Source organism: Cherax quadricarinatus, chromosome 3 (genome assembly GCF_038502225.1).
Source record: "Cherax quadricarinatus isolate ZL_2023a chromosome 3, ASM3850222v1, whole genome shotgun sequence".
Lineage (NCBI taxonomy): Eukaryota > Metazoa > Arthropoda > Malacostraca > Decapoda > Parastacidae > Cherax > Cherax quadricarinatus.
This window is the reverse complement of record NC_091294.1, coordinates 59223538-59237632: the sequence shown is the minus strand read 5'-3', so window position 1 is coordinate 59237632 and position 14095 is coordinate 59223538. Positions and strand designations below refer to the sequence as shown.

Below are 14095 nucleotides of genomic sequence, written 5' to 3'. Positions count from 1 at the left end.
GGTGGTGTACCATACTCTGCTTTATAAGGTGGTGTACCATACTCTGCTTTATAAGGTGGTGTATCGTACTGTGCTTTATAAGGTGGTGTACCATACTCTGCTTTATAAGGTGGTGTACCATACTCTGCTTTATAAGGTGGTGTACCATACTGTGCTTTATAAGGTGGTGTACCATACTGTGCTTTATAAGGTGGTGTACCATACTGTGCTTTATAAGGTGGTGTATCGTACTGTGCTTTATAAGGTGGTGTATCGTACTGTTCTTTATAAGGTGGTGTGTCGTACTGTGCTTTATAAGGTGGTGTACCATACTGTGTTTTATAAGGTGGTGTACCACTTGTTCAACCTTTTGACGAAGACCTACTTCGACAAGTGGATGGTACCACTATGACCCCGCCTCCATCTGCTTCACGTCACCTCACTACAGTATATAAGCCACGTCTACGGCCCTATGCTGTACATTCTACAAGATTGATGGACTGAACACATCGACTCCAGGTTGAGGGACTGATTACCTCATTCTCCTCCTCTCCTTACGCCTTCCTCTTTGTATTGGACTGATGAAGCCACTGTGTGGCGAAACGTTTCCTGAATAAAGTTTTCCATATGCTGCATAAGTGTCTCAATCTTCAACTTGTCGGTTTTTCAAACCATTCATCACACACATAAGGTGGTGTACCATACTGTGCTTTATAAGGTAGTGTACCATACTGTGCTTTATAAGGTGGTGTACCATACTGTGCTTTATAAGGTGGTGTACCATACTGTGCTTTATAAGGTGATGTACCATACTGTGCTTTATAAGGTGGTGTACCATACTGTGCTTTATAAGGTGGTGTATCGTACTGTGCTTTATAAGGTGGTGTACCATACTGTGCTTTATAAGGTGGTGTACCATACTGTGCTTTATAAGGTGGTGTACCATACTGTGCTTTATAAGGTGGTGTACCATACTGTGCTTTATAAGGTGGTGTACCATACTGTGCTTTATAAGGTTGTGTATCGTACTGTGCTTTATAAGGTGGTGTACCATACTGTGCTTTATAAGGTGATGTACCATACTGTGCTTTATAAGGTGGTGTACCATACTGTGTTTTATAAGGTGGTGTACCATACTGTGCTTTATAAGGTGGTGTACCATACTGTGCTTTATAAGGTGGTGTACCATACTCTGCTTTATAAGATGGTGTACCATACTGTGCTTTATAAGGTGATGTACCATACTGTGCTTTATAAGGTTGTGTACCATACTGTGCTTTATAAGGTGGTGTACCATACTGTGCTTTATAATGTGGTGTACCATACTGTGCTTTATAAGGTGGTGTACCATACTGTGCTTTATAAGGTGGTGTACCATACTGTGCTTTATAAGGTGGTGTACCATACTGTGCTTTATAAGGTGGTGTACCATACTGTGCTTTATAAGGTGGTGTACCATACTGTGCTTTATAAGGTGGTGTACCATACTCTGCTTTATAAGGTGATGCGCTGTACTGTGCTTTATAAAGCCCCACAGTGGGTGGAACGTCGTACAATAAAAATCTTCAGTGCTAAAATGTCTGGGCAGCTAACAACACTGGTTAACTAACAACACTGGTCAGCTAAAAACACTGGTCAACTTACGACACTGGTCAGCTAAGAACACTGGTCAGCTAAGAACACTGGTCAGCTAACAACACTGGTCAGCTAACAACACTGGTCAGCTAACAACACTGGTCAGCTAACAACACTGGTCAGCTAACAACACTGGTCAGCTAACAACACTGGTCAGCTAACAACACTGGTCAGCTAACAACACTGGTCAGCTAACAACACTGGTCAGCTAACAACACTGGTCAGCTAACAACACTGGTCAGCTAAGAACACTGGTCAGCTAACAACACTGGTTAACAAACAACACTGGTCAGCTAACAACACTGGTCAGCTAAGAACACTGGTCAGCTAACAACACTGGTCAGCTAACAACACTGGTCAGCTAAGAACACTGGTTAACAAACAACACTGGTCAGCTAACAACACTGGTTAGCTAACAACACTGGTCAGTTAACAACACTGGTTTAGCTATCAACACTGGTTAACAAACAACACTGGTCAGCTAACAACACTGGTTAGCTAACAACACTGGTCAACTAACGACACTGGTCAGCTAACAACACTGGTCAGCTAACAACACTGGTCAGCTAACAACTCTGGTCAGCCAACAACACTGGTTAGCTAATAACACTGGTTAGCTAACAACACTGGTTAGCTAACAACACTGGTTAGCTAACAATACTGGTCAGCTAACAACACTGGTTAGCTAACAACACTGGTCAGCTAACAACACTGGTCAGCTAACAACACTGGTCAGCCAACAACACTGGTTAGCTAAAAACACTGGTCAGCTAACAACACTGTCAGTTAACAACACTGGTCAGCTAACAACACTTGTTAGCGAATAACCGTGGTCAGCTAAGAACAATGGTTAGCTATCAACACTGGTCATCTAACAACACTGGTCAGCTAACAACACTGGTTAGCTAACAACACTGGTTAGCTATCAACACTGGTCAGCTAGCAACACTAGTCAGCTAAAAATACTGGTTAGCTAACAACACTGGTCAGCTAACAACCCTGGTCAGCTAACAATACTGGTTAGCTAACAACACTGGTCAGCTAACAACACTGTTCATCTAACATCATTAGTCAGCTAACAACACTGTTCACTCAACATCACTGGTTAGCTAACAACACTGGTCAGCTAACATTGCTGGTCAGCTAGCAACACTGGTCAGCTAACAACACTGGTCGTCTAACAACACTGGTCAGCTAACAAAACTGGTCAGCTAACAACACTGGTCAGCTAATAACACTGGTCAGCTAGCAACACTGGGCAGCTAACAACACTGGGCAGCTAATAACACTGGGCAACTAACAACACTGGTCAGCTAAGAACACTGGTCAGCTAACAACACTGGTCAGCTAACAACACTGGTCTGCTAACAACACTGGTCAGCTAAGAACACTGGTCAGCTAACAACACTGGTCAGCTAACAACACTGGTCTGCTAACAACTCCGGTCAGCTAACAACACCTGTCAGCTAACAACACCGGTCAGCTAACAACACTGGTCAGCTAACAACACTGGTCAGCTAACAACACTGGTCAGCTAACAACACTGGTCAGCTAACAACACTGGTCAGCTAACAACACTGGTCAGCTAACAACACTGGTCAGCTAACAACACTGGTCAGCTAACAACACTGGTCAGCTAACAACACTGGTCAGCTAACAACACTGGTCAGCTAACAATACTGGTTAGCTAACAACACTGGTCAGCTAACAACACTGTTCATCTAACATCATTAGTCAGCTAACAACACTGTTCACTCAACATCACTCGTTAGCTAGCAACACTGGTCAGCTAACATTGCTGGTCAGCTAGCAACACTGGTTAGCTAACAACACTGGTCTGCTAACAACACTGGTTAGTTTACAACAATGGTCAGCTAACAACACTGGTCAGCTAACAAAACTGGTCAGCTAGCAACTCTGGTCAGCTAACAACACTGGTCAGCTAGCAACACTGGCCATCTAACGACACTGATCAGCTAACAACCCTGGTCAGCTAACAACACTGGGCAGCTAACAACACTGGGCAGCTAATAACACTGGGCAACTAACAACACTGGTCAGCTAACAACACTGGTCAGCTAACAACACTGGTCAGCTAACAACACTGGTCAGCTAACAACACTGGTCGTCTAACAACACTGGTCAGCTAACAAAACTGGTCAGCTAACAACACTGGTCAGCTAATAACACTGGTCAGCTAGCAACACTGGGCAGCTAACAACACTGGGCAGCTAATAACACTAGGCAACTAACAACACTGGTCAGCTAAGAACACTGGTCAGCTAACAACACTGGTCAGCTAACAACACTGGTCTGCTAACAACACTGGTCAGCTAACAACACCGGTCAGCTAACAACACCGGTCAGCTAACAACACTGGTCATCTAACAACACTGGTCAGCTAACAACACTGGTTAGCTAACAACACTGGTTAGCTATCAACACTGGTCAGCTAGCAACACTAGTCAGCTAAAAATACTGGTTAGCTAACAACACTGGTCAGCTAACAACCCTGGTCAGCTAACAATACTGGTTAGCTAACAACACTGGTCAGCTAACAACACTGTTCATCTAACATCATTAGTCAGCTAACAACACTGTTCACTCAACATCACTGGTTAGCTAACAACACTGGTCAGCTAACATTGCTGGTCAGCTAGCAACACTGGTTAGCTAACAACACTGGTCTGCTAACAACACTTGTTAGTTTACAACAATGGTCAGCTAACAACACTGGTCAGCTAACAAAACTGGTCAGCTAGCAACTCTGGTCAGCTAACAACACTGGTCAGCTAGCAACACTGGCCATCTAACGTCACTGATCAGCTAACAACCCTGGTCAGCTAACAACACTGGGCAGCTAACAACACTGGGCAGCTAATAACACTAGGCAACTAACAACACTGGTCAGCTAACAACACTGGTCAGCTAACAACACTGGTCAGCTAACAACACTGGTCAGCTAACACTGGTCGTCTAACAACACTGGTCAGCTAACAAAACTGGTCAGCTAACAACACTGGTCAGCTAATAACACTGGTCAGCTAGCAACACTGGGCAGCTAACAACACTGGGCAGCTAATAACACTGGGCAACTAACAACACTGGTCAGCTAAGAACACTGGTCAGCTAACAACACTGGTCAGCTAACAACACTGGTCAGCTAACAACACTGGTCTGCTAACAACACTGGTCAGCTAACAACACTGGTCAGCTAACAACACTGGTCAGCTAACAACACTGGTCTGCTAACAACACTGGTCAGCTAACAACACCAGTCAGCTAACAACACCGGTCAGCTAACAACACTGGTCAGCTAACAACACTGGTCAGCTAACAACACTGGTCAGCTAATAACACTGGTCAGCTAACAACACTGGTCAGCTAACAACACTGGTCAGCTAACAACACTGGTCAGCTAACAACACTGGTCAGCTAACAACACTGGTCAGCTAACAACACTGGTCAGCTAACAACACTGGTCCTAGACATGAAAACATCATCACTGAAAAAAAAAAAAAAAACATACCACGGGTGGGGATAGAACCCGCGATCAGAGTCTCTAAACTCCAGACGGTCGAGTTTTGAGACTCCCTGATCGCGGGTTCTCTCCCCGCCCGTGGTGTGGTTTGTCTACAATCTTGTCATTATGATTTCGTGAGTCATCAACACTGAAGAAAACATCACAGATTACCTGTCACTATAAACTTTTTTGACATAGTTCTTCACTTACTAAATTTACGTCAGTTTTTATTTAAGTATATACAGCAAGAACCAAGTAATTAAAATATCTCGTAAACAGAATTATTGTACATATACATAAACATATATATATATATATATATATATATATATATATATATATATATATATATATATATATATATATATATATATATATATATATATATATATATATATATATAACATGTAGCCGGTGTGATCAATTATTATGTATGCACAATTCTTAGTGAAAGATAATGTTAGTCTCAGTACATGAAGAAAGAACCGCAAGATGTTAAGAAAACAATACATTTCTCCAGTATAAACAAAGTCCAGAAACATTTCGACTAATATCTTTGTGTTGTTGTGTCAATGATAATTGTGATAACTATAAGAATGTTGTTAGATGTCACATAATCGCTGGTTATTGTGTAAGAAGTGTTATCTTGAGTCAAAGTCAACTATTTAAGCATTTATATACTCATTAAAGACGTAGTGCCAGTTACTTGGAAAGAGAGCAGTGCAGTGCAATACTGTTGCAACATTACTGCCACAGTTTGCAAGATGCCGGCATCATGAATCATTGAGTGTGTGGTCGAATTATTAAGACCAGACTCAGGTGGTTTTTCTCTACAAAAAAGGTTTAAAACAACAATATATATAATTATCAGAAAAATCCTTTGCGTTATTAAAGTTAATTTATGACTTTATATGTAAGGAATATCACCTACCTTCTTGACCCGACCCACCCATCTAAATATTAATGCTGGATGACTCTTTGTGTTACATATATATATATATATTGTTTCATAATGTGAACACTAATGTTCTCACATTTGTTTGTTTCAGTGTCTTTTGTTTATTACGCAGAAACAGTGTTCTCTTGGTACATATATATGAATGATATATTTTTCCAGCAATGCCAGCAGAAGCTACAGTAGCCACTGCGACCTCTGGTAAGACCCTCAACACACAGTCTTGTCTTTCCTCGCTCCCTTACTAGAGGTGTCGCTGCTGCCAAGTCTCTAGGCTCTAAATATTACCTGAGCGGACCTTATCTTAGCTGAGGTACACCAAGTCGCTTCGAAATTTACAACGTAAATAGAAACCTTAGAGATAATGTACAGTATTTTTGGCCCTCACTCTCTGCATTCCCTGTTAGTGAGAAAAAATAGTTTGGGTCGAGGTAGAGGTGACCGGGAGCTGTATATTCCACACCTACGATGTCTATGTTACTCAGTTTGGACAATTTACGTATTAGTCAACGTTAGAAGTTCAGATATATTCAATTAGTCTGCCTCAGTAACAACAATAACTTGTGCAGGGTAAATCTGTCATCAAATATGATAAAGTATCGTATACAACTATGTTTATAGCGCTGTAATACTTTATAATCATAAGAAAATCATATCGTGTGATTAAAAAAAAGAATCGTATTACCTTATATTAAGGGCGTAGCTAAACCATGAGACTAAAACTGTACTGATGAACGACTGACTCGACTGACGACAACACTCAGATACAGTGACGACAACATTCAGATACAGTGACAACATTCAGATACAGTGACAACGACACTCAGATACAGTGACAACGACACTCAGATACAGTGACGACAACATTCAGATACAGTGACAACGACACTCAGATACAGTGACGACAACATTCAGATACAATTACGACAACACTCAGATACAGTGACAACAACACTCAGATACAGTGACGACAACACTCAGATACAGTGACGACAACATTCAGATACAGTAACGACAGCACTCAGATACAGTGACGACAACATCAGATACAGTGACGACAACATTCAGATACAGTGACGACAACACTCAGATACAGTGACGACAACATTCAGATACAGTGACGACAACATTCAGATACAGTGACAACATTCAGATACAGTGACAACGACACTCAGATACAGTGACAACGACACTCAGATACAGTGACAACAACACTCAGATACAGTGACAACGACACTCAGATAGTGACAACGACACTCAGATACAGTGACGACGGCGCTCAGATACAGTGACAACGACACTCAGATACAGTGACAACGACACTCAGAGTGACGACGACACTCAGATACAGTGACGACGACACTCAGATACAGTGACAACGACACTCAGATACAGTGACAACGACACTCAGATACAGTGACAACGACACTCAGATACAGTGACAACGACCCTCAGATACAGTGACAACGACACTCAGATACAGTGACAACGACACTCAGATACAGTGACGACAACATTCAGATATAGTGACAACGACACTCAGATACAGTGACAACAACACTCAGATACAGTGACAACGACACTCAGATACAGTGACGACAACATTCAGATACAGTGACAACGACACTCAGATACAGTGACAACGACACTCAGATACAGTGACACTGACACTCAGATACAGTGACAACAACACTCAGATACAGTGACACCGACACTTAGATACAGTGATACCGACACTTAGATACAGTGACACCGACACTTAGATACAGTGACACCGACACTTAGATACAGTGACACCGACACTTAGATACAGTGATACCGACACTTAGATACAGTGATACCGACACTTAGATACAGTGATACCGACACTTAGATACAGTGACACCGACACTTAGATACAGTGACACCGACACTCAGATACAGTGACACCGACACTCAGATACAGTGACACCGACACTCAGATACAGTGATACCGACACTCAGATACAGTGATACCGACACTCAGATACAGTGATACCGACACTCAGATACAGTGACACCGACACTCAGATACAGTGATACCGACACTCAGATACAGTGACACCGACACTTAGATATAGTGACACCGACACTTAGATACAGTGATACCGACACTCAGATACAGTGACACCAACACTCAGATCCAGTAGATGATAACCTTTGTTAACTACAAGGGTCCACCCACACACTGGCTTTATCAAGCCAGTGATTCACTGGCTTGATAAAACCACTGTGTGGGTGATACGTTGCATTTCATTATTTAAATACTCATCGGATACCACCATGGAGCTAAAAATTGTCAGAACAGTTTGGTTGATCAATGGAAATTATGTTTTTATGATTACTTTGCCTAGTTGTTAATGTTTGTCATGAGTCCCAGGTGGCAGCACTGCGCGCACCTTCACTCCTTACTTGGTTTTTCAATTTTCCGAACGAAATTTCCTATCCAGTAATGAATTTAAAATTTCCGGTTTCATGTATTTCGTCTCTGACAACATTCTACGACATAAATGAATTATTATTATAATCAAAACAAAGCGCTAAACCCACTAGGGTCAAACATAAACGACATAAACAAGGCGTCTCAGATACGCAATTAAGTAAATTATGATACTGTTTGTGTTTGTCACATTATACTTCTCTGACTTATACACCTTTCTGATACTTAGTTTGTACAGTAATGTTGTGTAGGTTAGTGTCGGTGTGTGTGTATATATATGCTATACAGATATTCCTGGATGTTTTATAGTAGCATTTCTTGTAAAGTCTAAACTTAAATATCAATTCGTATAAATAATTAATATTTTTTTAGTTTCTTTTTTCTCCAAGTTTCATTCTTGTATACATTTATTGTTTCATTCTCCCTGCACACTCGAAAGGAAACATTGAGTGTCTGTACCATGGTAAGGAATATATATAGCGTTTTATCCAGTTTTTCCTGCTGGACACTTCCAACCCCACCCGCAACCTTCGTCTATTTTAATCATAATGGAGTTTATTTATCTATCAATGCTTATCTATCAATATTGCCAAGTTGAACTGTTCTGACCAGTCAACTTGACCGTAAGTGTCTGTGTCATCTGTGTTAACTGACTGTTCACCCTGGCTTTTACCAAGCTTATTTCATGTTTGATCCTAATGATGTGTCTTAAGCTTACCTTGCTCTGGCGGAACTTTCACTTCTCTGTTGTCATAAATTATGTGTTTACGTGTACGATGTGTCGCACCGTCATGTCTGGCAGGTGTTTCCCTGCCCACTGTCACCGTCTCGCTCTATTTTCTTCCAAGGTAATGCGTGTTCCCTGAAGACTGCACTCTCTCTCATATTTATCATGTTAACTTCTTCATGTCGTATGTTTTACTCAACAAGTAACATCATGTTAATTGTTCCTCATTATGATGTTAAGTCTGCCTAGAGTTTATCCATGACTGGTAATTATTCCTTGTTTATCATAATGGTATTTTTGTCTTCTGTGGTATTAATTCTACTCTATGTATTCATGTTTTTGTTAGTGGTATTTCTACGTCATGTGAACTATGGCGCTTACATGTTTTATTTATTGGTGTTTAATCCATCCCATGAGCGTTATTCCCTTCCCCTCCCTCACCTCTTTCACTCTCCTCCACTCCTCTCTCTCCTTCCCTTCCCTCTCACTCATTCTCCGTAACTCACCCCTCCCAGCCTTTTTCCTCTGTTCCTCCTCCAAACTACACCCATATACCTCTAGACGTCCTCTTTGATACTGCATCCTTCATAACTATGTTCTATGATGATAATAATAATAATAATAATAATAATAATAATAATAATAATAATAATAATAATAATAATAATAATAATTATAATAATAATAATAATAATAATAATAATAGGAGTATTAGCAATAGTAACAGTTCTAACAACGAAAATAATAATTGAAATAATAAAACTAGCAAAATTACTACTAATTATAGTAGTAATAATTTCATAATAATTCTTGGTAGTAATGGCGTACCTTGTTTGCTGGCTTTTTAATTTCCTCTTGTCTGTTGTTGTTCGTTTTCATGTTTTATTTCCATAGTTTAGTTTTGCTGTTGTATGTTTCCACTCGTTTTGTTTTCAAACAATATCTTGAGAACCCTGATTACTAACGTTAAAGGAGAATTATTACATGTATGAGAGGAGTGTAGGTTCAATCCTCCGTCCAGTAAACAAAAGAAACGCGTACTACTTATACTCACATGTATATTGAGAAACTGAAGCGTGTTACTGAAATTAAGCAACGTAACTTCCCACGAGAGCGTTATGAGATGTTATTTTTCTCAGATCTCTGCCGTGACTACGAGGTAAGATCTGTTTTACCCACTGTACAGGTGGGGATAGACCTCGCGGCAGCTAGTCGTACAACTACAGGCCAGCGCGTCAACCACTGGGCCAGCTTGCTACAATAGGATTTATCCAACTAGGTATATTTATGCACCACAGCGAGGTTATCATGGGCCAGAGTGGGGCCTGAGGTAACCTATGGTATATAAATATACCTAGCTGGATGAATCTTCTTATAGCCAGCTGGCCCATGGCTCACCCACTGGCCTGGAGTTTTACGACACACTTGCCACTAGTTCAAGCCCCACCCGTGTAGTGGCTTCATATTATGATTTCGTGAGTCTTATTAAAGATGTGTTTCACCTGATAGTGACTGATCCATAGTAAGACACATTGTGAGGCGCACTGTCTGCCAGGGTGTGTTATATGCCAGCGTAAATTTTCTATATTATAGTTATTATTGCACTCACAAGAGCACTTGCTCGTGTGCACACAAGAGCACTTGTGCACTCTTGCATGAACATTCGCTAATACATGCAAAAAAGGTCACAGTCGCATACCTGCACAATATTTTTATGACACACCTTCCTCATGTTCTGATCCTGTACGATATATAACTAGTTCAATATTTGATCATAAATTCGTGTGTGTTGTTATTAACTGTGTATATCTCTCCATGCTCACGTGTGAAGGACTCAAGAACGCACCTTCATCGGGTAAGAGTTTTATTTTGTATTTATTATTTATATCGCATCAAAATGCAATACTGCACTGATCTATTCTATATGATCCCATTTTTTTGGAATAAAACAAAGTTACGCTGCCTGGGTGTTTCAGCCTGAGTGTTTCAGCCTAAGTGTTTCAGCCTGTGTGTTTCAGCCTGTGTGTGAGGGTCTCTTTCAGGGAAGTGTAACGTGGATGATGTTACATTCTTCAAGGAAACTAAAGTATCACGTGACACAAGTATTGATCTTGTTATGAGTGGGTCAGTTATTGTTGGGGACACAGCAGGAAACATGCAGTGAGAGGCATTGTTACAGACGATGTTGTCTGCTGACACAATGCAGATGTTAAGTAGCAGAGGTTAATATCTGGAACACTAAGGTAACACCTGGCTCTCTCGTCCTCACAGCAGACTTAACTACAAACTCGTTCCTCCTTTTACCAGAGATCCTCAGAAACACACCGACACTTATTTTGTTATTTTGATTATTTTTCCAAGAGTGAGTTTATATCAAACATAAATTATATATATATATATATATATATATATATATATATATATATATATATATATATATATATATATATATATATATATATATATATATATATAGGGAGGTACCACTTCTAGAACTGTCCTGGGGACCCTCATCCTCAGAGAAAAGAATAAACTTGCTTCAGGGAAAACTCAAGGTTCTCCCTGAAGCTGTTTGAGAATTTTCTCTCCTACCACCTAGGGAAAACACCATAAGTGTCCGGGGCCCAAAACTGTTCAACAGCCTCCCATCAAGCATTAGGGGAATTGCCAATAAACCCCTGGCTGCCTTCAAGAGAGAGCTGGACAGATACCTAAAGTCAGTGCCGGATCAGCCGGGCTGTGGCTCGTACGTTGGACTGCGTGCGGCCAGCAGTAACAGCCTAGTTGATCAGGCCCTGATCCATCGGGAGGCCTGGTCATGGACCGGGCCGCGGGGGCGTTGATCCCCGGAATAACCTCCAGGTAACCTCCAGGTAACCTCCAGGTAACCCCCTATATTTAATATATATTTTATTTAAAGACAAAATACACTGACAAAACATTCACAAAAATACAATAGAAAGTAAAACAACATAGATAACAACTCAGAGCTACATCTCGAATACTTCGTCCAGCTCCCTGGCGGTGGGCTGCATGCCCAGAATGCTGCAGGCATTTCCTCTCTGGATCGCGACACTGAGTCTCTGAAAGAGGAAGCTGGTCGCCCTGTGGTCCTTGGTTTCTATGATGAACTTTTCACCCAGCTCTTTGAGGAACTTTAGAGCACACTTGCCCCATGCCCCAAGGGTCTCCGACCTTACTGGGATGAAGCAATAGCATGGGGGAAGGCTTTAATATTTGCGGATCTTCTGGGTCTCCCTGTAGCTGGCGGCTCTACCACCTTCAGCTTCATAATATGGCAAGTAGGTGTCTGCCAATGTGGGGGCACAAGTGTAGTCCAAGGCAATCTACCTACCATCCTTCCAGGGTAGTATAATGGCTCCATCAAGACGCTTTTGACTTCCGTCAGACCTCTGTACTTGGGGTTCTCGTTCAACTGGGGAACGGGATGTGGCGAGGCTTCTCTTTATGATGTCATTGACTTCCTCATGTCTGGCATACTTCCCTTCTGCTGTGTGACATACGAGACCATGAAGTCCGAATTGATCAGCTGTCGCCCTGCAGCAAATACACCTATGTTCGGTGAGGATGGAGGCGGCTAGGTGAAGAGCAGCACCAATCCGAATGACCTGTGTGTCGAGTCGAGTGCCCAGGGAGGAATTGGGAACAAGTAGAAGGAAATCTCCTGAGTGTGGTGCCTTCACCGCCAGGAGACGAGCTTTGTCCTTTCGTGAAGTGTTGGTGAGCGATTTTTTCCATGATCGGTTTGTCCCAGTGGGACTGCTTGTGCTCTTTGGGAGGAGCTAGTCTACTGGGGGAGTCTGCACGGGTGTCCTACCGCATTGCTGCTTCAGTAAACCTGGGGCTCCTATCACGTCTCTCAAGTGTTCGGGGACAATCTTCTTGACTAATGCACTGGAAGCCAAACACGAAGACAGAAAAGCAGGTAAAGCTACATGTGTTCCTTTGCGCACCCCTATACCTCCCAGTAGCATTGGGAGAGTTGCCTGATCCCATTGCTGATCCTCTAGTGGCAGGTTCATGGCCTTCTTAAAGGTTGATCTCAGGTGTGCGTCATATTCGTCGAGTGTCGGTAATGTATATGTATAATGTATGTTTAATATATATATACATGTATATATATATATATATATATATATATATATATATATATATATATATATATATATATATATATATATATATATATATACATTATATATATATATATATATATATATATATATATATATATATATATATATATATATATATATAATATATATATATATATATAATATATATATATATATATATATATATATATATATATATATATATATATATATATATATATATATATATATATATATATATATATATATATATATATACATATATACACATATACAGTAGACCGTCATTTAGCACGTGTTTATTTTTCACGATTTGGGTATAGGACGATTGAAGAATTGCTGCACAGTTTTATGTAACACGTCGTAAGATGAATTTAAGATGATTCGGTTTGCGGGAAGGAAAAAAAAACTTCCCTTTTCCTCAAGCGGCCGCCTTGTTGTGGATCAGCGGGGGAGACCTCCCGCCGTCCCCAGCCACCCCCCGACACCACCCCACCATCCCAGCATTCGTACTTCATACGTGTCCAGTCCAACTTCTCTGCTACAAGCTTGTGATTGTGAATTGTGATTTGATCTTTTAATTGTAAAGTAAAAGGACACAAATGCAACTAATGTGACATTTTATTGTGGCAACGTTTCGCTCTCCAGGAGCTTTATTAAGCCATTAGGTAATGGCTTGATA

The 14095-nt window shown here is 40.9% G+C and overlaps 1 protein-coding gene across 8 annotated transcripts in view; it reads left to right on the top strand.

Annotated features, from left to right (window-relative positions):
* The window catches only part of LOC128684045 (uncharacterized), a 195459-nt gene that overhangs the window by 32853 nt on the left and 148511 nt on the right, over positions 1 to 14095 (top strand). For 5 of the 8 annotated variants that reach the window (XM_070091986.1, XM_070091978.1, XM_070091993.1 and 2 more), the window contains exons 2-4: positions 6255 to 6293; positions 8990 to 9013; positions 11109 to 11132. The exons of 1 other annotated variant lie outside the window; for it this stretch is intronic. In XM_070091986.1, coding sequence (XP_069948087.1) covers positions 6255 to 6293; positions 8990 to 9013; positions 11109 to 11132 — 87 coding nt within the window. The remainder of the gene's footprint in view (positions 1 to 6254; positions 6294 to 8989; positions 9014 to 11108; positions 11133 to 14095) is intronic. 2 more of the 8 variants (XM_070091965.1, XM_070091995.1) reach the window with 2 other exon arrangements.